Genomic DNA, 26,050 nt, shown 5'->3' on the forward strand with positions numbered 1-26,050 from the left:
TGTGAACACAAACCCCAATTTTCAAGCTACATTCACAAAACCTCAGACTCTTCTTGCAAAACCAAACTTTCACCTCAAAACAGTTCAATCTGTGCCCAAAACTGAACTTTGTTGTCAAATCGTGCCCCAAGTCAATCAAAATTAAAAACACTACTGAGCAGTCACTAAAGACTACATAGAAAAATAGAAAACACAATGCTCAGTACATGAAGCTGAATGCATGTTGCAAAACAAAAAACCTGTGCATTTAGCACTTGTACACAAAGACAAAAAACAGAAATCTTGTGCATTTACATGCAGCACTTGTACAAAACAAACAGAAATTGTATGCATTTGCCACTTGTGTACATGTGCCACCTGTCCTCCCACCCCCATGTGGCAGTCTTTCAATTCTACAAAAAGAGAACATGCAGTTACAAAACATATACATGGAATACTAGGCCTACAGACAGTTAGACTAACCCTCCATTACAATACTACAGTACATTGGCACAGTGATGTACTGAAACATATATTTACTTACAGTATACTGTGGGACAGTATATACTGTAATATGTCATACAGTAATTTGCTCTTAACATTCACATACTGTACTATAATGTCAAAAAAGATAATTACCTGTTCTCTTCTCTAAATCTGCGGATTATGGTGGACACGGTGAATCTACCGATGTTTGGTTGTACACTTTGTCCGGCCTCCCTCATGCTCATACCATGGACAAGAACATGGTCAATCACAGTAGCTCTGATTTCATCAGATATTACTGTTCTTTGTCTTTGCTGACCACCTTGACCACCTCGACAACCTCGACCTCCTCAACCTCCTCTCACACAAACTCTTCGTCTCAGATTTCTATCCATTGTAGTGCCTCACAAATCAGTGCTCTCTGAACTGGCTTTAGATATCCCCTCTCATCATTAGCCACAAGTGTGATCAATTTTGAGTTGTTGTGTTCAAGTAGTGACAACTGTGCTTTAATTGTGTTTGACTTTTGCCACCTGTGCTTACCATTATGCAGCACAGGTGCATCACAATGAAAATGTGTTGGGAAGTTGTGTCTAAACAGGTGAAAAGTGCTCATGGTTTTGCCAAAAGTGTGATTGATTCAATCAGTGGGTTCAGGCAACAGAGAAATTGGTTCAGACAACAGGGTTTAGTGTTTTACCAATTGAGAAAAACTGTAATACACATAATGTGCCATAAACATTTTAGTGGAATTGCTCTTACAAACTGACCGCTGTCTGCACAGTCACAGTGTTAATAAAAAAAGGACATGCAGATTTGCATGCACATCAGTAACCTGAAAATGGCCTTACCCCAGTTAAGGGAATAATCAGGTTATTGAAGTTCACCTCGCATACAAGAGCAGGGGGTTGAATGGGAGAATGACGGAGTAACTCTTCCTCCGGTACAGTAGATGGCGCCCCGTTAACATACAGCTGGACTGAATACAGCTTTATTTTCCATTCCCCCTTTGACAAAACCACAAATGGCCGACTTTTGGACGGAATTATGACAGAAACGGGTCTACTTGGTAGTGATGTTAGTTACCATTGCAAAGTCTTCCCTCGGTTTAAAGGTAACTATTATTGTTGTTTTTTTCATGTTGTTTTCGCCGCTGTTGCTTCCTGGTTTATTCTATTTCATGCTCAAGATACAACGAAGCCTGACCAATAAGAGCTTTGTAGGTAAGGAGAACGGTTTTAAATTCTATTCTAGATTTTACAGGTAGCCAGTGCAAAGAAGCTAATACGTGCTTTGTCTGAAGCTATTAGAAGGTCGTTAGTAATTTTTACCAGTGCTGCCTCAGTGCTATGATTCGCTCTAAATCCTGACTGGAAGTCCTCAAATAACTCATTATTATGTAAAAAGTCACACAGCTGATTGGCGACTAATTTCTTGAGGATCTTAGAGAGAAAAGGAAGGTTAGATAAAGGTCTATAGTTGGCTAGGACCTCAGGATCAAGACTGGGCTTTTTAAGAAGAGGTTTTATTACAGCTACTTTGAAAGGACTGTGGTACATAACCTGCTGATAAAGACATGTTAATCATATCTAATACAGGAGGGCTAACTAAAGGTAACACTTCTTTAAGTAACCTAGTTGGAATAGAGTCTAGGAGACAAGTAGAGGGCTTTGATGCTGAAATAGTAGAGGTTCATTTGTTAAGGTCAACTGTAGAAAAGCAGTCCAAGAATATATCAGGTCGTACAGTTGGTTCTAAGGATCCTTGGTTTAAAGACAAATTGGTGCCAAGCGAGTTGATTTTGTCTCTAATATTTATACTTTTGTCATTAAAGAAGGTCATGAAGTCGTTACTACTGAGGGTTATAGGAATACATGGCTCAATAGAGCTGTGGCTCTCTGTCAGCCTGGCTACAGTGCTGAAAAGAAATCTAGGATTGTTCTTATTCTCCTCTATTAAAGATGAGTAATACGCTGCTCTGGCATTAGAAAGGGCCTTCCTATATGTTTTTAGACTTTCATGCCAAACTAAGCGAGATTCCTCCAATTTAGTAGAGCGCCATTTACTTGCTAATTTTCGCAACACTTGTTTTAGTTCACGGGTTTGTGAGTTATACCATGGAGCTAACTTCCTCTGTTTCATTATCTTCTTTTTTAACGAGCAACAGAGTCGAGTGTTGTTTGTAGTGAGCCTGCAACACTGTCAACAAGGTGATCAATTTCAGAGAAACTAACGTTAGTATAAGAATCTTGAATATTAGGATCTGGCATTAAATTAAATGCAGATGGAATCGCTTCCTTAAATTTAGTTACAGCACTATCAGATAAACATCGAGTGTAGAAACGTTTGCCCAGAGGTGAGTAGTCCTGTAATATGAATTCAAAAGTTATTAAATAATGGTCTGATAAAATAGTATTCTGTGGAAAGACTATTAAGTCATTGATTTCCACACCATAAGCCAAAACAAGGTCGAGGGTGTGATTAAAACAGTGAGTAGGTTTATGTACACTCTGACTAAAACCAATCGAATCTAATAGAGAGATAAACGCAATACTAAGGCTATTATTAACAACATCCACATGAATATTAAAATCTCCTACAATGATTACTTTATCAGATTTAAGGAATAAATTTGACCGAAACGCTGAGAATTCAGACAGAAATTCAGAGTACGGACCAGGAGCACGGTACACTTTAACAAGTATGATTGGCTGCACAGTTTTCCAGGTTGAATGTGAAAGACTAAGAACAGGACTTTCAAATTAATTATAATTTAGTTTAGGTTTAGGGTTTATTAATAGGTCTGAGTCATAAATAGCTGCAACGCCTCCTCCTCGACCACTGCCTCGAGGAATATGAGTATTAATATGACTGGGAGGAGTGGATTCATTTAGGCTAACATATTCTTCATGACACAGCCAGGTTTCAGTCAGACAGAGTAAATCAATATGGTTATCTAATATCAAAACATTTAATAATACAGCTTTAGATCTGATGTTTAAATGTCCACATTTTATTTTACAATTTTGTTGCATTATCGCAGATTTGGTGTTGCTCCTCTTCTTTTCATTTTTGATTTAATAAATTTAGATGATTGCGGGGCAGACAGCGTTTGTATAGGATACTGAGCTGGAAAGTGATCCACATGCACTGGGTTGTTGTCATGGTTTTAGACCGCTAACAACATTGCCCAGATTCTTAGATATGAGAGCGGCACCCTCCAAAATTGTATCTCTCCTAATAAGACCAGGTTTTCCCCAGAAAGACTGCCAATTGTGCCCATTATTTACTGGGCACCATCCAGAAAGCCAGAGGTGGAATGATGACATGCGGCTATACATGTCATCGCTAGTCAAGTTGGGCAGGGGACCAGATAAAATTACGGAGTCTGACATAGTTTATGGCGCTCTGGCCCCTGGGAGGCATTTTACTATGGTCCCGTTTCTCAGATTGGAGCTGCCAATAACCAGTGTTGTTCCCTCAGCAGGTGTGTCACTGAGTGGAGAAAACTTGTTTGAAACGTGAACGGGTGGATGGTTTACCATGGGCACCCAGGAGCACCCTGGCTGTTCAGGGATCGGAGGGCTAGCAGAAGCTAATGCTATACTGTGCGGCTCCGCACCGGCTATAATTATAGGTGGCCGGCTAGCTACTGTAGCATAAGACTGAGCTTCCAACTGCTAAGCTAAAGTGGCTAACAGATAGCGTGTGACACTATGGAATTAGCAAGAAAGTTGCTGAAAGAAGGAGAGCTGTGAGGGCTTGAGTAGAACTAGTGGATGTTTAAATGTTAAGCGGTAGTTAGCCTCTGTGGTGGATATTACAGCAAAAACAGCTGAATTTAGTGAGAGCAGCAAACAGTGAAACTACGAGTGACCAACATACACAGAAGCACCGGAAGTTACGCAATACGCTCACCGTAACACGTCAGCACACCTAGCCGTCGTAGCCAAGCCAAGAAAACTGATATGTTAAATAGTCTGATAGTCTAAATCAGTGGTTCTTAACCTTGTTGGAGGTACCGAACCCCACCAGTTTCATATGCGCATTCACCGAACCCTTCTTTAGTGAAAAATAAAATATGATTTTTTTCAAATTCAAGACATAGGTATATGTTTTTTTACTGGTGCACAAAATGAATCGTGCATGAATATCACCTTGTTCAAAGAACAAAACCAACACAGTGCATGAACTCACAACAAATTACATACCTGCAAATCAGTGTGACTTCTGCTGTTGCCTTTGAGAGACCAGTTCAGATATGCGTGGCTTCACCTTGGCAAGTGCCACTCTCATGTCATTCTCACAGCAAAGTCTGTTCCTTTTCTTCGCTTTTATGTCCAGCATCCTCGAAAAGGATTGCTCGCAAAGATATGTTGTAACAAATGGTATGAAAAATTCCAGGGCTTTCTTAGCAATAACTGGATACTTTTCCATTTGTTGACACCAAAAAGTTGAGAGTGTTGTTGTTCTGAAGAGTTGCTGTTGAACCTGGCTCTGCTGAATTTCAATGATTTTGTCGAGGTGTTCATCATTGACATCTGCTGTCTCAACAGCAAACGTGAACGGCTGTCTCACCCATGCTGGATATGACTCTCTTGTAGGGAAGTATCTGTTGAGAGACTTTGCAAGCTCACCTAAGTGCGTAGCAAATGTTTGCTTCAGTTCCATGGGTACAGAAATGTCTCCGATTCCAGACACATCTTCGATCTTACTTACACAGTCGTCCAGAAGGGGAAAGTTTGCGAAGTTATTGTTCTCTGTTCATCGTTTCCATAACGGTAGCTTTTTTTGAAAAACCTTCAGGTTTTCTTCCGCTTCCATGATGTTGACTCCACCACCCTGCATCTGCTGATTGAGATGATTGAGAGCTGCGAATATATCAGCCATGTATACTAAAATGAGAATGAACTCAGAATTTTTTAAGCAATCTGCTTGACAATGTTGGCGCTCTTGCAAAAAAAGGGCTAATTCCACACGCATGGCAAAAACACAACTCAGCACCTGTCACCGGGATAACCACCGAACATTAGAATGGTACAGAAGTACCTCGAATTCAGAGCCCATTTCTTTATACAGCTCACTGAAGATGCGGTGCCTCAGAGCACTATTTCACACATAGTTCACACATTCCACTACAGTTTTTAATACTTCTGCCATTTTTAGAGGCAAGGTTTTTGTTGCCAACGCATGCCTGTGCAGAATACAATGCGTAACAATGGTGTGTTGTGCATCGGCTTTTACTAGCGCGCCAAAACCAGACTTTCTTCCCAGCATCACTGGAGCTCAGTCCACACAAACTGCAGAAACCATATCCCAGGAAAGATTGTTGTCTCTGAAGAAGTCATCCACAAGCTTCTTCACATCGGCTGCCTTAGTTGTTGTTGTTGTAAGAGGCTTACAAAATAAAAATTCTTCTTTTATCATGTCGTCTTTCACATAGCGTACAAAAACAGCAAGCTGGCTTAGATTAGAAACGTCTGTGGACTCATCGAGTTGAAGGCTGAATTTTGCCGGGCTTGAAATCAGATCTGCGACTACTTGAGCCAAGATGTCTTTCCTCATATACTCTATTCTGTCGCTGATGGTGTCATTTGAAAGAGGAATTTGGGTTAATTTACCTTCGGCCGCTGTTCCGAGTATCAGATTCGCCATCTTTAACGCAGCTGGTTTTATGAATGTTTCACCAATGGTGTGTGGCTTGCCCTGCTTTGCGATCAGGTAAGCAACTTCGTACGATGCTGTGAGGAACGGTTTGTTAATGGGTACAAATCCAAAAGCAGGCAGAGTGGCCTTTTCATCGAATCTGGCTCTCTTCACCTTGCAGCGTTGTATTCTTGTATTCCCCATCTCCATGCAGCTTCAAGAAGTGTTCCTTTAGTTTTGCCAGTGCGAGACTAGAGTTGCTCAACTTGGCATTGCAAATCATGCAGATAGGACGCTGGGTCCCATCACGTTCCGTTATACATGTAAATCCATGTTGTACATATTCATCCGACCACTTTCTTTTTTCTAAATATATTTTGATAATGTGTTCAAATAACATCTTATATGATAATGTACAGTATGATCACATGGCACATGCATACAGAATGGGACAAACAAAAATATATTTGTTTGTTTTTTTGATTTCCTAATACAGTACAGAACAGTACAGTATCATTTAGGTATCACAACATTTCTGTAACTTTGGCAATATACGATGTAGAAAAAGTCATTTCAAACAACACATTTTTCTTTAGAGATTAATAAAAATTCACTTTATCACAGTTTACGCTTCTTTTGATGGTTATTTAACTTATTATTATTTTACTTTACATACGCTTTGGCCTGGCGCTGCCTCAGGCGGCAGCTTTTAGCAGCAGCTCCTGTCATGTTTTTTAATACTTTGTTATTTGTTGTTTCAGTCTTTTCGTTCGTTTTGTCAAATTGATCACATTCTGTGCATACACGTTTTTCTCATAAACTGCACCTTAGATTATTATATGATTACATTTTCACTACAATTAGTCCGCTTATTTATACGTTTAAGTACCCTAAAGTCCGGGTCGTGGTCCGGGAGGACTGTGTGAGCAGACCCTTAAGCTGTGAAGCGTGCTTTGGTGCGGTACGGATGGACAGTGTGAGTGCGCCCTAAGAGGGAGGAGACTCAGAGAAACTCAGGGTTTGTGCCACCTGCCAGCGAGCAGGTTTGGTTCACAGAGTCACTCTGTGAATTTAAGTTAATCTCTTTCTTGAACTGAAAATCCAGGGTTTCCCTCACACACTGGATTTTCTCTGAGTAAATGTTGTGTTAAAAGATAAAAAAGGCTTTTGAAGTTGTTTGTTTTTTATAATCTTTTTAATGTGAAAGAAGGTTTATTTAAGTTTGTTTGTGTGATGGAATTTGTGCTCGATAATGGGAATAAATAAAAACAAAAACAAAATAAACAGCAAAAACACATATGGGCCAAATAGTTCTTTTAAACAATGGGTATCGCCCGAGAATTAGTGCATCACTTCTAATGAGTCACTCAATCCATCACAGTGTACTAGCTAGGAAGGAGTAACTGAGGCTGGTTTGCCGACTACAAGTAATCAACAAAAAGTTGATTCCATTAGATTCATCCCATATTGTATTAAGCTTGATTTCGAGAAAGTACAATGATTCTGATTTTAGTTAAATTATTGTTCTCGCTTATTTGTTCTGTATTTGAAAACTTTGAAAAGAAAATGAGTGAGGAGACATATTTGCATGAGCGACAAGACCTCAGCTAATTACAACAGTAAGAAAGGGGATTTGAAAACAATGCTTACATGTATGTACCTAAAGGCCCGTCCATACAAAGACTCGTTTTCCTGTAACCGCACAACTGTAATTGTAACCAGGTCCCAGAGTGAAACCACACACTTTGTTAAACTATGGCATCATCGCCCCACCTCCGACCTCTAACCTTGTGGCGTCACATAACAACAACAGTGCTGCTGCGTAAGAGGAGAGAGACAGACCCATAGACTGTTTACTAAACTGGACTCTGAGCCACATGCATGGGAATGAATTAGGCCGACCACAGATTTCTCCCTTTCCCTGATGCTCTTAATAAGTTGCTAAATTGGTCACTGGTAGCTTTTTATAAATAAAGTTGATAAGAAGGTGTGAAAAGTCTCTAAATGTGGTGAGAAAGTGGCGCCTGTGAGTGCTTTGGGACGGGGAAGGGGTTCCCAGCAGCACCCTCTGCTCGTTGAGGACACTAACTGCTGAGTGATTGGTGCATCAGAGTCCAAACAGCACAAAAGTCTCCACTCACACCAGAAACAGGGACACATTTGTCTCTAGGATGGAGGAGGATTTGGGAAGTCTCCAAATTTGGAGAGAATCTCTCCGGTGTTTGTATTCTCTATAGCGTCCCGTCTCTTCTTCTCTGTTGTTGGTGTATTTCTGTGGCAGTTACAGTGCCACATCCAGGCCTGGCATGTGTACTAGTCGGTTTCACTGGTTTCGCTTGGACACAGATATTTATGAGCCGAGACCGCGTGGACGTAAAACTTTTTAAGAACGATGGAGAAAAAAATACTTTTTTTTGAATGTGTGGAAAAGTGAGGTCCTGCCTGCAGTTCTTTCCCTTTGTCCTGCAATGCTCCCACTTGTTACACAGTCCAAAGCAACCAATCTAAAGCACCCCCTCTCAGTTGAGTCACATCAGTAGTTATTGAGAGGTCAGAACTCTACCTTTCTATGCCTCCAAGCTGGCAACAGCTTGTCATCCCATCCTTGTGAACCCAATAGCTCAGGAACTGAAGAAAATGTATTCAAATTTGGCACAAATGTCCACCTGGACTCAAAAATGACCTGATTTTGGAGGTCAAAGGTCAAGGTCACTGTGACCTCACAAAACGTGTTTTTGTCCTTCCTTCACTAATTCTAATTCTGTCACATTTCACACAGATGTCTGACAGGATAAAATGATGAAGCGATGATATTTTCCATCTAAAAGGTCAAAGGTCAACTTCACTGTGACATCAGAATGTTTCATCACTCAGAACAGAAGAGGAGACATTTGGTCATATACTGAGCTGGAGACACTAATGTTGAAACTGTGCTGATTGTAGAGATCTGAAGATGAGAAGCATCAACGTTTCACTGAAAACCACACATTTATTAAATTCCTTCAGTCTTTATTACATATTTTATTTAAGTGTGGACTGTTTGGATGTAAACTGTAACTTGACTGTTGACTGTGGAATACAAGCACAAGGCAGTAATTACATTTTTTTTCACTTTTTGGTATTATTTTGGAGGGTTTGCAGGCTGGACATATGTTTACTGTTTTTTATTAGATATATTCTAGGGGTGGAGCGGTTTATTAAAAAGATCTGTCCCGTTCGGTACGCTTGTCACGGTTCGGTACACATGTGTAATGTTCGGTTTATGAGGTGCAACGTAGCGTAAGGCTTCATGACCGCTGTCCTCTCTTGTGTCTCAGCGCTACGTCTCAGCACTACGCCTCAGCGTGTCAAATACCGGCTGGGAGACTTGCTCCACGCGCTCCCTGTAGGCACGCGGCCACAATGCTCTGCATGCTCCCGCGCTATGCACGCTCCCGCGCTACGCTCTTCTTCGTGGGTTTCTGAATCCTCTTGGCAACAGCTCGCTAAGCTTTGCTCTGTTGTTGTTCTCAATCATTTCTGTCTGGTTAAATCCGTGGTTAAATCAACACATCAGTGTCTCTTTCTACTGTGAAAAAAAGAAAGGTTGTCACAGAAAACCTTCAGTTCACCATAGAATGGACAGAGAAGTTTTAGTTTCTGTCACTGTGAAGCCTGTGTTTACTCTGCAGCCATATCAGTGTGTAAAGAGGAGAAGTTGATGGGGCATTTTCAGAAACTGGTTAACAGGATTCTTCATTCAACAAGGATTGTTTTTGACAAGCTTGTTGCACTTTGAGGTCATGACTAATATTTACATTGATAAAATAAAGACAATATACTGTATGCACTCCTATGTCCCTGTAGTGTTTTACAATATCCATTAATGGGATGCTCATATTTTTACGGCCCCTCATTTTGGATCACTTTCGTCAACCGGTCTCAATTCCAAATTACTTGAACAGCCCTGATGTCGCCTATTTCAGTCAGTTCAGTGATTGCTGTTTGTGCGTATTTTAGTGGCAAACTAAGTGTTTACCTTTTTGCCAAATAAATATATAAATGCGTAAATGCAGCAATGTCTCTCCTACTGTTTCCAAATCTCACTTCACTTTAATTTAGGATTGTTACAGTAATCCCTAAGCAAGCTGCCTCATGATTGCATGACCTTAAAAATATCTGATTCAAAAATAATCCAATTATTAGGCTTTAGATCTGATACATGGTATTTTTAGAATCTAAAAGAAATAGAAAAAAACAGCTGAACCGAAGCAAAAAACGTTACCCCAAAACCGTGATATGAACCAGTGGATTTTGTGAACCGTTCCACCCCTAATATATTCCGTATAGTGCATATGAATTGTGAATTTCAAACTTTTCCCTGATCTTTCTTTATCTCTGTTCAAGAGGTCAAAGAGCTGAACGGAGAAGATAGTTGAGAGTGTTGTCTTTTAGTTTGAGAGAATCTTGTTGTCTTAAACTAAAGACAAATTGAAATTTCAGATCATCCGGGTTATGCCAGAGAGACATCCTTCACGCCCGTACACCACAGAGTTGGAAAGACGCTTCAAGGATGCAGAGGGCGTGTTTGTACAGTCACATCCCGCTGAGGTAAGCTCGAGTTCACATATCTGTACCACCACAGTATTACGTTCTTCTGCAAATGAAGCAATTCACTTAGTAAGTAAGCCTCCCTCGGACCGTAGGGGTCATGTGACGGGAGATGGATGTCACATTGTTCCTATCTATCAATATTGGGAATGAATGTGACTTCTTTTTAGAGTTCAGTGAATCGAGTACGTTCACTGATCATTCAGTGCAGTTTCTATAAGGGATATTTTGCACGGTAATGAGTACTTGGGAGGTTCTCTAAATTTAGTTTCCTTGAATGATGAGTCATATGTGCTGTTATTTTATCAAACATTTAATATAGGGGTGGTCGATATGGCAAAAATATCATATCACAATTTTTTTAAAAGCAAAATAACTAGGGATGCTCGATATTGGCTTTTCTGCCGATGTCCGATATTCCGATATTGTCCAACCCTTAATTTCCGATACCGATATCACCCGATACCGATATCACCTGATACCGATATATGCAGCCTTTTTACACCAAAATTCATCACATATCACCTATTATGGAATTAACACATTATGCCTAATTTTATTGTGATGCCCCACTGGATGCATACATAAATGCAACACGGCTTTTCAAATGTAAACACAGTCTGTACAAAATAAGTTATTGAAAAAAGTGCCATTCATTTAATTGTTTGTGTTTTTAGAGAGAATATTTAGCCTCAAACACACTACAGACAAAATCACAACAAGGAAGATGCATAGCTTCAGTCCACAGTAGTAAACAAACTTAGTTTTCTTTTCCCAGACTGAGTAACGACTGAGCCGGAACTTGACAAATAATACAATCAATAAATCAGCAGTCAAGCTCAACATGCTAACCTGTATTGGATCTAATGGATACAGCACCAGAAATTACCTTCTCGACGTGACTGTAAACAACGCTGTACAGTTCGGGTCAGCACCGGTCTGAGAAATACTTGCGACTGGGCGTTATACAGACATAACGTGGCTCGAGGAACTCCACACGTTTGGTGAATCCGGCATCCTGAACAATAGAAAAAGTTTGTTTCTCGGTGTCGGCTGTTGCTTCTTTTCATCACTGTGCTGCACAAATGTAGCGTTTAACTCCGCATGGTTCTTCTTGCGGTGGGTTTAAATGTGATGTATTAAAGGGAGACGCCTTGTTTCCTCCTCTCATAACTAACGCCTTGCAGTCATTGCAAAGCGCACATTCACTGTTAGGAGGTGACACTTGGAAAAACTTCCAAACCACGGACATCTCATGCACCGGGAGAGCTGAAGCTTGTTAGCCACGGTTAGCAACCTACGAGTGAGCGTGTTGTTGTTGTTATACGTCATCAAGCACGCGCCTGTAAACGGCCCGTGTTGCATTCAGGTACACTCGGAAATGCTGAAGCCTACGGCCCGTGTTGCATTCAGGTACACTCGGAAATGCTGAAGCCTACAGAACTAACATCGGTTGTAAAAACCCGATACCGATAATTCCCGATATTACATTTTTAACTCAATATCGGCCGATAATATCGGTGGGCCGATATTATCGGACATCCCTAAAAATAACGATTTACGATTTTACCACAGGTTTTGACATTGATTTTTATTATTTTGCAAGTTACTGAACAGTGCAATCAAAGTGTTCCCTATGTAAAAATAGGCTATAACCCTAAAAGAGAAAAAATAGAACAGATAATTTAGGCCAAAGAAGCTTTCTGAACAGATTTGAATCAGTTTGTCTAATTTTGCCAACTTGTTCCAAATACAGTGGACATTTTAACAAAGCTGCTGCTCTGCTGTGGTGAGGCTGGACTTCTCACTGTTTCACTCTCAGCAGACTGTGTAGGATGCTGTCTCTTTAGGTGGTTGAAAAGGTTTGTTGTGTTACCATCTGATGTGTGCACCTTGTGTGACTGTGTGTGTGTGTGTTGCATGTTTGGAAAGAAAGCGGCATCTGTGAAGGTGTGAATAAGGTGCCTCCTTATTAAACACATTAGGAGTCCGCTGGTGCACGGGACATTTATCTGTTTTAAACGCGTATTTTACAGCTTGTTCCACACATTCTAGCGTGCTGTTAAACACGGTAGTTTTGTTTTCATGTTCTGACGAGACATCCTCGTCACTGCCTGTAGTTCGCAATGATTGGTTAATCCGTGTGTGTTTATGGCGGTGCATGAGGCGGACTAGCCAACAGTGTGATTTGGCTGAGGGAGAAAAAGAAACTGATGCGTCTGTGCAGAGAATAGAACAGTAATAGATAGACACGATACTACAATCTCTCTGCTTTGGCAGATCGTCAACACACTCCAATCCTTCACTCACCCCTAATTTAATATCCCTGTCCAGTTTATTCAGTTTGAAAATGTTCCCTCTTCGTCCCCTGTGTTTAACCGCGTTGGCCCAGCGATAGCAGACTTTACATGATAGACATGGACGTTTGAACAATCTACCTACTTTTTGCAGTTTGTCTCAAAAATGCAGCACATGAGGCAGCTTTGCTTATCGGATTAATTTCATGTCCTCACATGATTCTTACTGTTTTTGGGGTGGTTTTGTAATTCAATTGACATACCATAGTCCTATCAGTCATCTTCCTTGCAAAGCCCTGTTGCCTTGTGTTGAAGTAGACAGTTAGTCTAGAGTCAGCAGACAGTAAGTCTGGACTGACTCCAGGCCAGACAGGTCAGATGTCTTAATTGTGATCCATATCTGGTTTGTTCTTTCTTGTGATTTGCAGTAAAACATGTATCCTCTCCCATCATATTTACTCAGGGATTTGCTTACTTGAACTCCTTGTTCTTGAAGTCCTTGACTTTAAAGTCAGCCGGCCCCTGTCTTTTACTCTTACGGCGCACTCACACTGTCCGTTTGTACCGGGCCTTGTGCTTTAGGGTGTGTCCCTCCCTCCCTCTCCCCCCAGGCCCACTTGTACTCACATTACTTGAAGTAATCTGGGCCACGGCGTGAATGCATCTTGCTTTTACGTCATCACCCCTCAGAGATTATTTTTTTCTGACTGTATTTTAACATTTTATTTGACCAAATCTGCTGGAAACATCAGGCCACCACATCAGAACACCGCAAATCAGTCGGCGGCATACGCATATAAATAGACATCAGGACCGACGTCGGCCTCTTGCTCGTTCACGTGCACATGCTCGTGCTCGTACAAAAGCCCACGTCTCCCAAACAGGCGGCTGGCAGGCGTGTCGTGCCTGGGCGCGGTAAAGTTGCACTCACACTGGTCAAACGAACTAGACTTGAGCCTTAAAACGTGCTTGGGCACGGTACGGATGGACAGTGTAAGTGCGCCCTTAGTTTTTACCACTCCAGCTGGATGGCTGCAATGGTCTGACCTCCCTCAGAGTGCCAGATCCACATTCACAAAGCATTTTATCTTGAGTGAGTGATAACACTCCTTGTACTAAATACTACTACTTAAATCAAATTATTTGAGACTTTTGAGAGCAACGTTAATTAATTAAGGAACTGTGATCATATTAAGATAAGAGAAACCGTGGAGTTAGCTTCTATGATTTACATCACACTTCATGAATGCCTGTACTTAAAGTCCCTCTCCACTCAAAAAGTGTTTTCCTTCTGTTTCTGTCCTCTAGAATGTCTAAAATGACACTGACTATAGTGACTTGTATCTATCAAAATTTTTCACTAGAGAGGTGTTTTCACATATTCCTCTACTGAAGGAGGAGAAATCTGACATTCAAACATATCCTGGGCAGCTTTAGTTGGTTTGTCACTAATCCATATACCGATCACTGTCTAAAATGTGAAACACTATTCCACAGCAGAACAGCTTCAACACAACGCCGGCAAAGAAACCTGAAACTTCCAGCTCAGAGTGGACTGTCAGTACAGAGCGAAAACACAACGCCATCATAGCTGTAAGCCACTGACAGTTACAAGCTAACAGACAACAGACACTAATAAAAGACGCTGACTACACTTACCATTCTGATACGTCTCCTAGTCCACCTTTTTAGTGCACAACATAATCCTCATATGAGTCTGGGTCTGACTGACGCCGGGTTCAGGACGAGCTCTGTGAGTCAGCCATCCACCTGCAAGTCTCAGTGAGACAGTCATCTCCCGTAACAGGCTCAAACATGCAGGGTGGATCCTTTCCAGTGTTTAGCCATCTTCAACGAAGAGTCTAAATCTAGCACAAGCACGTGAGTGGGGTGAGGCCAGACCCAGAATTTCTCAATGAGGGAGAAATTGAAGATGTGCTTCCAGCTGCTTTCTATGTGGAAAAAACATGTTAAAATCATATAACAGCTAGGCACAATTAAAGTACATTGTCAACATAATGAAAATTAAGGTGACTGCAACCAAAAAGGGGCAAGCAAAAGGTACGTCTCCATTAGGGTTGAATACCCGGAATGAGTCTATCTCACCGAAATGCCCCTAATTTGCATGTGAATCGCTCGAGAAACCTGGTTGCTGATTGGATATAACCCTAAGTGATGTCACTTGTGGTAGTACAGACGCCACAACAACACAGTGAAGTAGAGTAGACACTTTTCAGAAACAGAATCAGAAATACTTTAATAATCCCAGGGGGAAATTATTTTCCTTGCAAACTCCAGCTATACAAACAACATATTAACAACAACAATATATACATACAATAAACTATATGTTTGGAAAAACAGAAATATAAAACAATATGTATAACTATATAAATACTGTATATATAAAATATCAAATTTACAATAGTAATATATACAAAAGTACTGTAATAATGTGCAAAGTACCATATATGTGCAAAGAACAGATTGTTTATGATTGAGTCCGTGTAACAGAGGGGTGAAAGACTCTCCTAGGGATGCGTTGTATAGTTTAATGACCACAGGCAGGAAAGATTTCCTGTGGTGCTCCGTAGTGCATCTGGGTGCGAGGAGTCTTCTGCTGAAGGTACTCCTCTGCTGGGCCAGTGTGTCGTAGAGAGGGTGGGAGACATTGTCCAGCATAGACCGGAGCCTGGGCAGCATCCTTCTCTCTGCCATGGTCGTCAAGGTGTCCAGCTCCTCCCCCACGACATCACCGGCCCTCCTGATCAGTGTGTTCAGTCTGTTGGTGTCTGCGACCTTTAGCCCACTGCCCCAGAATGTGACAGCAAAGAAGATTGCACTGGCCACAACAGACTCATAAAACATTATCAGCATCGTCCGGCAGATGTTAAAGGACCTCAGCCTCCTCAGGAAGAAGAGTCGACTCTGGCCCTTTTTGTAGACAGCCTCAGCGTTTCTAGACCATTTCAACTTATTATTGAAGTTCACCCCCAGGTTATACTCCTCTACAGTGTCCACATGGACCCCCTGGATGGAGACAGGGGTCACAGGTGTTTTCACCCTCCTCAGATCCACTATGAGCTCCTTTGTTTTAGTCATGTTGAGGTGCAGGTGATTCAGCTCAATCCAAGTGACAAAGTTGCCCACAACAGTCCTGTATTCACTTTCATCCCCCTTTCCAATGCAGCCAACTATTGCTGAGTCATCAGCAAACTTTTAAAGGTGGCAGGACTCAGTTCAATAGTTGAAGTCTGAAGAGGGTGAAGTGGGGTAGTAGAATGCAGCACAGAAAGTGATCTTGCACAGGCTTGATAAAATGAGTGCTGCAGCGGCCGGGTTTGATTCTGACCTGGAGGCCTTTGCTGCATGTTCTCTCTCTCTGTCTCCCTCTCTCTGTCTCCCTCTCTCTATCTCTCTCCCATTTACTTACAACACACACACACACACACACACACACACACACACACACACACACACACACACACACACACACACACACACACACACACACACACACACACACACACACACACACACACTGTAGTACTGCAAGCAGGGTGACAGCCTGTCTGTCAACAAACCCTTTTACAGCGCCCAGAATTTTTAAGGTGGAGTGTTTTCTTTCATGTTACTTGTACATGAGTTGACGTTATGAATCATACGGGCCACCTTAAGCCTCATTCACTAACGCTGGTACCCCTCATGGCTGAAAACGTCCAGACACAAAGCACTGCTATAAAATCATCACATATCAATATTTTTTTTCAGATTTCTTTAAAATTAATCTCTTAAACAAATTCAAACCTGCTCAAAACTACCAGACATTCAATCATTTTCAGGATTTTAACCTTTTGAATGACAGCTTTATTAGTGTTAGTGATTTATCACAAAAAAAACACAAGATATGAAATATTTTCCATATAAAAATAGTTGGTTGATGAAACATTGCCGGTGATTAGAGTCTTGGATATGTCAAAGTTTGGAGAAGAAAATTGATTTGATACATTAGTATTTTTTATGCAGTTCAAGATACCGACTCTGGTCCCCCTCGTGGCTGAAAACGTCCATGCACAAAAACTGCTATAAAATCCTCATACATCAATTTTTTATTTATTTTTTTCACTTAAATCACTTTATCAACATCATCCCTGATCAAAATGATCGAATATTCAATAATTTTTGGGATTTTATCCCTTTAAATGCCTGAAGTTTGAGTTATTTATTAATTTGATTTTATAGCAGAGTTTTGTGCGTGGACGTTTTCAGCCACGAGGGGTACCAAAGGTAGCAAAATGCATTGCAAGAGTAGAAAAGACATGTCAGAGAAAGACACTGGATTTCACAACTTCGGCTAATTAGAGTTTTTACCAAAATACCTGCCGCAAGCTATAACACAGCCAAAATGATCACAAAATTCCCAAAAGCTTGTGAAAAATAGCCTTTTCTGCCCGAGGGAGGCATAAGGGTCGAATGAAACTGCAACTATTCTGTATTTCTCACTTTGAGAAAGAGTGAGCGCCGCTGTATCACTGATCAGCTGATCACCCTCCAGAGTCTTGTAAATCCCTCTGGGGCTTTTTTTTTGTAATGGAAACAGGGCGAATGAGAGGACTTTTGAGAGAGCGTGGCCTGAAACTTTCCCAGCAGCCACATTTTACCCCAATGGAAAACGCTCCTAAAGTGACCCCACATGTCCTTTTATTGAGGGCCTGCATGTGGGTGGATGTAAGGTGTGAGGACACGCAAGTTCTATGTGGACACGTGTGAATTAAAAGCATCTGTTGGCTTTCTCCAAATACATGGTTGAAAACTGTAGCAAGAAGTGATTCACTGCTCAGGGACTTTTTTTGCTTTTTCTTCCATTAGGCCACGATGAACCACCATAATCATCACATTTTGAAATGCCCATGGTGAATATATTTTTTGACGCCAAGTCACGCTGTTGTTGATTGATAACTTATGAGATACTGACTTTTATTGATGTAAACCTCGTGGACCACTGGCATGCATGTGTTTTTTATGTGTGTCCAGGTGTTTCAGCGGGAGCTTCCAGAGACTATCCAGGATACTTGGGATAATTTAACAGAAGAACCTGACAGAGTGCCAGAGTCCAGCTGGCGATTTGCATCCCCAAAGTCCCTCCTGGACAACTTCTGCCACACCATGTCCTGCCTCTTCAGGGAGTGCTTCACCAGCACAGAAGCACAGCAGGACTGTGAGTATAACAAAGGAATCCCTCCAGTGACACCCCAGGTTCTATCTTCAAACTTCAAATAGTTATATTTTCTCATGTGACTGTATTATAATTATTATAATAACAGGATCAAACACACACGCAGGCTGTGGAAAGAGAAAAGAAAAACTATAAGCTTGTCTAAACTCCCCGAGCAGGACATTCTAACACGTTGTCCTGATGTCAAAGGCTCCATCAACATTTTCTTCTTCATTTTGGGTCAGCCAGTGGACAAGACACAATATGGGGTTGAAAATAATGTGAAGCAAATGTCAGAATCAGATTAGATTTGATATTTAAACCCAGTTCAGTGTTGAGTTTAGGATATCATGTCCATCATTTCTTGTTGCTGGGCCTCTTTTGCTCTTCGTCCAAGCATCGCCAAGTCTTTGATGCTCCGGGTCAAGACTTTGCCAATTGGAAAAAAAATTTTTGGCTCCAGATTTCCACAAAGTGCTATTGTTCTACACAGAAACACTTGACATGGACATTCCGACTTGTCAAAAACATTGCCAAACACAGACACTCACTCAAACACACACAAACATTTTTATAATAGCAGGAGTAATGGAAGATATCAACATGGTGTTCTTACTAATAGTGTCACGTAAGCATCCGAAAACTGTTCCAATAGATCACAAATTCATAGGAATCAATTACTAAAATGCACTGAACAAATTCTTCAAATTCATTCTGCATTAACCTATCCATGGTAATCAATACTCCTATACATGTATACACAGCTAAGCTTTGCTGGTGTTGCTGATAGCTGAGACGGTGGGTCAAGGCTGCATTCTCATCAAATCAGGCGTTGCAGTTCCTTCCATTCTTTTGAATGTGGCTATAGTCAGTGCGTTTACATGCAGCTTAAAAACACGATTATATTCGGGTTAAGGGCATACTCTGGTTTCTCAAACACCATGTAAACACTGTACCCCGGGTAGAATCGGGGTTATCATACCCTGGTTAACAGACCTAGAGAATTCAATTCAATTCAAAAAACTTTATTTGTCCCCGGGGGGCAATTCAGGGCACACAGAGCAGCAAATAACGACAGTGCAACTATACAAAAACATTTAACCTAACTATAAGAATAAAGTGTAAAAGAAGAATAAGTGTCAGGATGTTAGTGTGTTAGTACAGGTAGAATAAGTGTCAGGATGTTAGTGTGTTAGTACAGGTTAGAATCGAGTCACAGAGTTAGATACGGAGAACATCGTCGGCGTGAGATGTAGAAAGACATGCGTATATCAGATGTAAGCAGACATGTGAATGGGTGTATATGATGTAAACATGCAGTAGACTGTTGAAACTATAAGCTACGTGCAGATACTAAATAATAAAGTGATAGTGGTGCATGGCAGGAAAACAGCAGTCTAAGTATATGCTAGCTCTGTGTAACCAGATGAATACTGAAAAATAAAGTGACCATAGTGCTATGATGGATACAATATAAGACCTGATAGACAGAATAAAGTGGAGTAGTGCCTTAATACCATAAATTAACATAACTAACAGAATCAAGTAGACCAGTAAGTACATAGTAACAGAATAAGTCCGGTGTGAACATAATAACAGAATAAATAAGTAAGTGGAGTAGTGCAACAGACCGGAGTAACATAGTAAGCAGAATAAATAAGTGGTGTAGCGCAACAAACCAGTAACATTATAACAGAATGAACAGAATAAAGTGGAGTAGTGCATCAAACCAGTAGTTCACAGCTTTGAGGACAGGAGTGGAGGTAGGTAGCCAGTTCACGTGTCCGGTAAGTGTCAGGGGGTGTCCGGGGGGGGGGGGGGGTCCAGGGGGTGAAGGTGTCGGGGGTGGGAAGGGGGGGTGATGGTGATGGTGTCCAGGGAGGGTGTCTGGAGAGGGGAGGAGGAGGGGTGATGGGAGGGATGTCAGGGGTGGAGAGGGGGGTGAGGTGTCCAGGGAGGGTGTCTGGAGTGTGTGTGTGGCAGGGGGGGGGTGATGGTTTCCAGGGAGGGGGGGTGAAGTGTCCAGGGGAGGGTGTCAAGAGTGGGGAGGGGGAGTGTCAGAGGGGTCAGGAGTTGAGGAGCTGGACAGCCCTGGGGATGAAGGTTGCTCTTCTCCTCTGTGTCCTGCAGCAGGGACAGCGAAGACGGCGTCCTGAGGGGAGCCACTCAAACGCTGAGAAGAGAGCATGAGAGGGGTCCTGCATGATCCGACCAGCTATTCTGAGTGTCTGCTGCTCATGGATGGCTAACAGAGTTCTAACAGGAAGTCCAATGATCTTAGAGCAGACCGTGGCTATGCTCTGCAGGCGGTTTCTGTTCTGGAGGCTGGTGGAGTAGAACCAGCATGTGATGGAGAACGTGATGATGCTCTCGATAAAGGAGTAGTAAAAGGTCAGGAGGATGTTCTTGCTGACTCCAAAGGAATTGAGCTTCCTAAGGAGGTATTTCCGCTGCTGACATTTCCTGAGAATCTCCTCTGTGTTGGAGGAGAATTTCAGCAGGCTGTCGAAGATGGTGCCCAGGTACCTGTACTCCTCAACTGCTTCAACAGGCTTCCCGTGGATCACGGTGTTTGCTGATGCAGCCAGTTCCCTCTGCTTGTTGGAGAAGGTCACAACCATGTCTTTGGTTTTGTTGACATTCAAGATTCAAGATTCAAGAAGCTTTATTTATCCCGAGGGAAATTATTGTGCAACAGTTTCAATACAAAGGTGGGAAAGGATCAGAGTAACAATAACCATAAAACATAAATCAAATAAAATAAGCTAACATAAAATAAATCAATTAACTAAGCGTGACAGAGTGCAAAAGACAATATGGTTGAGCGTAGCGCATACAATATACAACAATACGCAGCGTGCCGTTTAGCAGCATACTGAAATAAAATAAGTACAAACTAAATAAACTAAATAAGTGGTAAGGAGTGATAAGTGAAAACAGTGTTATAAATGTAGCAGCAATACCCACATAACTAAGTGATTGTATGGCACAGTGAAGTGTAGCAGCAGTAAGTTACAGTACCACAAGATAAAGTGATGTAGTGGTGATATAAAGTGACAGTGGAGTGTAGCAGCCTTTCTCGCCGGAGTAAGTTACAGTCAGTTACAGTAAAGTACAGTGTAGCAGCATTTTACAGAGATAAGTTACAGTAAACCACAGTGAAGAGAGTAGCAGCAGTAAGTTACAGTACCACTAAATAAAGTGATGTAGTGGTGATATAAAGTGACAGTGTAAAGTATAGCAGCATTTCTCACTTAAGTAAGTGACAGTACAACTGTGTAAAGTGGTGCAGTGATGATATAAAGTGACATGTGACATTTTTAGGATACAGTGTCTCCACTGTTCCTTACCTGACCAGGGGGAGATGAATTATAAAGTTTGATGGCCACCGGAAGAAAAGACTTCCTCCGGCGTTCAGTATTACATCGGGGGAGAATGAGTCTGTGGCTGAAGGTGCTTCTGCTGGAGGTCAGCAGTTGGTGGAGAGGGTGAGTGTTGTTGTCCAGGATGCTGTGCAGTTTAGACAGCATCCGCCTCTCAGACACCGCCACCAGAGAGTCCAGTTTGACCCCCAGGACGGAGCCAGCCTTCCTGATGATCTTACTGATCCTCTTTGCGTCTGCTGCCCTCAGTCTGCTGCCCCAGCACACAACAGCAAAGAAGATGGCACTGGCTACCACCGACTGATAGAATACCCGCAGCATGGTGTTACATACATTGAATGACCGGAGCCTCCTCAGGAAATAGAGATAACTCTGGCCCTTCTTGTAGACAGCCTCAGTGTCTCTGACCAGTCCAGTTTGTTGTCCAGGTATACCCCAAGATATTTGTAATCCTGGACAACATCCACAGTCACGCCGTTGATGGAGATGGGTGGGGGGGCAGATTTACTCCTGCAGGAAATCCACCACCAGCTCCTTAGTCTTGGTGGCGTTTAGAATCAGGTGATTAGCTGCACACCAGTCGACGAAGGAGTCCACAACACCCCTGTATTCCTCCTCCTTTCCCTCACTGACACAGCCAACAATTGCAGAATCGTCAGCAAACTTCTGCAGGTGGCAGGACTCAGAGAGGAACTGAAAGTCTGAGGTGTACAGGGTGAACAGAAATGGGGAAAGAACAGTTCCCTGTGGAGCTCCAGTACTGCTGACCACAGTGTCAGACACTCCGTCCTGCAGTCTGACATACTGTGGTCGACCCGTCAAGTAATCCGTAATCCAGGAAACCAGGGGAAGGTCCACCTGCATCGCCGTCAGCTTACGTCCCAGCAGAGCAGGCCGGATGGTATTGAACGCACTGGAGAAGTCCATGAACAAGATTCTCACTGTGGTTCCCGCTCTGTCAAGGTGGGTGCAGGCACGGTTGAGCAGGAAGATGATAGCGTCCTCCACACCTAGTCTTGGCTGGTAGGCAAACTGTAGAGGGTCCAGTGATGAGCTGACCAAGGGCCGAAGAAGTGAAAGAACCAGCCTCTCCAGGGACTTCATCAGGTGCAATGTCAGCGCCACCTGTCTGTAGTCTTCGGAGGCGCTTGGACGCACCTTCTTTGGTACTGGTACCAGGCAGGATGTCTTCCACAGAACAGGAACCTTCTCAAGACTCAGGCTGAGGTTGTAGATGTACTGCAGTACTCCACACAGCTGGGTCGCACATGCTTTGAGGACCCTCGGGCTGACACCGTCGGGACCTGCTGCCTTGCCTGGGCGGAGTCTGCACAACTCCTTCCTCACCTGCTCTGCGGTGAAGGTCTGTCTGCTCTGTGTGTTGATGGGGGTTGAGAGAGGTGATGGCGGGGGGGAGGGGACAGGTAGGGCAAAATCAGGAAGGGAGGGGGGGGGGGGTGTCAGCAGGACTGGAGGTTTGGAGGTGGATGGTTGTGGAGGAGCCGCGGGGGTTGGTCCAGAGCCCTTTCATCAAATCTGTTGAAGAACAGATTCAGCTCATTGGCACGTTCAGTACCACCTCCTACTGTCTGGCTACCAGATGGTTTGTAGCCAGTGATGCTCCTCATGCCACTCCACACGTCCTTTAAATTGTTCTGCTGGAATTTGTGCTCCAGCTTCCTCCTGTAGGTGTCTTTGCCCTGTTGAATCCTCTCCTTCAGCTCCCTCTGGACCTGCCTCATCTGCTCTCTGTCCCCATCTCTGTAGGCCCTCTTCTTCTCATTCAGCAGGACCTTGATGTCTCTGGTGACCCACGGCTTGTTATTTGGGAAACAGCGTACAGTCACTGTAGGAACAACGCTGTCCACACAGAAATTGATATACTCTGTTATGCAGTCCGTGAGATCATCAAGGTCCTCCCCATGTGAATTACAGAGCAAATCCCAGTCTGTGAGTTCAAAGCAACCCTGTAAAACTTCGTCAGTCTCCTGTGACCATCTCCTCACAGTCCTGGTGGTCACAGGAAGCCGCTGGACTTGGGGCTTTTACAGGGGCTGCAGGTGGATGAGGTTGTGGTCTGATCTTCCAAGAGGAGGAAGTGCAGTGGAGCTGTAAGCCTCCTTAACATTAGCATACAGCAGGTCCAGTGTCTTGTTTTCCCTGTTGGGACAGTCCACAAACTGCTTGAAAGTGGGCAGTGTTGCAGCCAGAGTGATGTGGTTGAAGTCCCCAGATATTGCAATGAATGCGTCTGGGTGCCGTGTCTGAAGTCCTGCGACAACGGTGTGGATGACGTCACTCGCGCGCGCCGCGTTTGCAGTCGGAGGAATTTAAACAACCAGAACGATCACGTGTGAAAACTCCCTCGGCAAATAATATGGCCTCAGACTCACGACAAGCAGCTCAATGTCCGGGCTACACACATGCTCCTTTACAGTAACGTGTCCAGGATGACACCACTTGTTGTTAATAAGAATAGCAAGTCCCCCACCTTTCCTCTTGCCACTCTCACGGTGACTCCTGTCCGCCCGAACAGTCTGAAAGCCGTCCACAGTTACGTTAGAGTCTGGGATGTCCTTGTGGAGCCACGTCTCCGTGAAACACAGCACACTGCTCACACGATACATCCACTGAGTCTTCACCAGGCCCGCCACCTCGTCCATCTTATTAGCCAGCGACCTCACGTTCCCCATGGTGATGGAAGGGAGAGATGGTTTGTATCTCCTCTTCTTTTCACGTTGTTTACGTCCAGCCTTACATCCCCTGTACTTTCTCCTCAGTTCTGTGGGGATTTCAGGCCTCTCCCGCATTAGCGCCGTTGGTGCTAGCGACAACAGCTGTTCACGAGTGTAAACAATGGAGCCGCCGCATTGTTGCGTCCAGACGGAGACGCTGTCGGCAAAAATAGTCCCAAGAATGAGAAATGAGAAACGGACAAAAAACACGTAAGAAAGTTCACGAACATAGTTGGCTAAGGTTAGCACGACGACTTACAGGAAAAAGCACTAATAAAAAGACAGTAAAATAAGATAAAATAGCAAAAAAGTGCGGAAAAGAGAGAGAGCAACTGTTGCTGGCTGCCGCTTTACACAGCGCCGGAACCGGAAGGAGCTGTCACACCACTCCACAAACTCCTGAAGAGCTGGTCCGTGGTGAAGAGATGGGCCTGAAAGCAGAGACAGGAGGACGGTGTCGTCAGCGTACTTCACCAGATGACAGTTAGGCTGTGTGGTTCTGCAGTCATCGGTGTAGAGGATGAAGAGCAGAGGTGAGCCCTGAGGGGAGCCGGTTGAGGTGTGTTGGAGGTCGGAGAAGGTGCTGTTGACCAGGACTCTCTGTGAACGGTTGGTCAGGAAGTCCAGTATCCACAGGATTAGCTGTTGGTCCAGATGAAAGAGTTTGTCAGCCAGGATGTGGGGCTGCATGGTGTTAAATGCAGAGGAGAAGTCTTCAAACCCGAGTCTGGCTGAGGTGTTGGAGCGCTCCAGGTGTTTGTGAACAGTGTCTATTATGAGTGTTTTTGCATCATCGACGCCCCTGCCAGCTCGATAAGCGAATTGGAGCAGGTCCATCTGGGAGTGGGTTTCCCTGATGATGTGTTGTTTCATGATCCTCTCCATGGCCTTCATCACAAGAGGGGTGGGGGCCACCGGCCGGAGGTCAATCAGACATTTGACGGCGCTCTTCTTGGGGATGGGGATAACTGTTGAGTGTTTCCATTGCTGGGGGACTATGCTGCTGTCCATGGATCTTTGAAACAGGGTCTGAAACACGCCCCCTAGCTGCTCAGCACAGTGCTTCAGGACGCGGCCGCTGATGTTGTCTGGGCCAGGTGAGCTGTTCTCCCTTGTCTTCCTGAGGGCTTTCACCACGTCCTCTGCGCTGAAGGTGAAAGCTGCTGAGTCACTGGGCTTGAGCTTGGACATCGCTTCTTCCAGCTGGGTGGTGTCCTGCTCGAACCTTGTGTAGAAAGAGTTAAGGTCGTTGGGGAGAGATGAAGAGCTGCTGCCTGAAACCTGGATGGTTTTTGTGTTGCTGGCAGCAGTGTTCACAGCAGCCATGTTCTTGAGTCCCTGCCAGGCTGAGCGGAGGTTACCCTGCGTGAAGCACTCCTCCACTTTGTTCTTGTACTCCAGCTTGGCAGTTTTTATGGCATGCTTGACCTCTCTGTTGACCTCCTTTTTCTCCATTTCGGAGCCGGTGAAGAAGACCCTTTTCTTCTTGTTGAGGATCTCCTTGAGCTCTTTGGTGATCCAGGGTTTGTTGTTGGGGTAGATAGTGACCGTTTTGGAGGGGATGATGTTGTCCACACAGAAGGAGATGTACGATGACACAGTGTCCACATGTTCATTTATGTCATCAGAGGGGGCCAGGAGGTTGTCCCAGTCAGTGGATTCAAAGCATCCATGGAGTGTGATGATGCTTTTGTTGGTCCACTGCTTGATGTTCTTGAC

The 26,050-nt window shown here is 43.4% G+C and overlaps 1 protein-coding gene across 1 annotated transcript in view; it reads left to right on the top strand.

Moving 5' to 3' along the window:
- The window catches only part of il34 (interleukin 34), a gene marked incomplete at its 5' end in the record, with an annotated part of 63,007 nt that overhangs the window by 30,057 nt on the left and 6,900 nt on the right, over nucleotides 1–26,050 (top strand). Inside the window, 2 exons of the mRNA XM_083916174.1 lie at nucleotides 10,594–10,701; nucleotides 18,033–18,216. Of these exons, the coding sequence (XP_083772300.1) occupies nucleotides 10,594–10,701; nucleotides 18,033–18,216 (292 nt within the window). The remainder of the gene's footprint in view (nucleotides 1–10,593; nucleotides 10,702–18,032; nucleotides 18,217–26,050) is intronic.

This window comes from Echiichthys vipera (assembly GCF_963691815.1).
Source record: "Echiichthys vipera genome assembly, chromosome: 7".
Lineage (NCBI taxonomy): Eukaryota > Metazoa > Chordata > Actinopteri > Perciformes > Trachinidae > Echiichthys > Echiichthys vipera.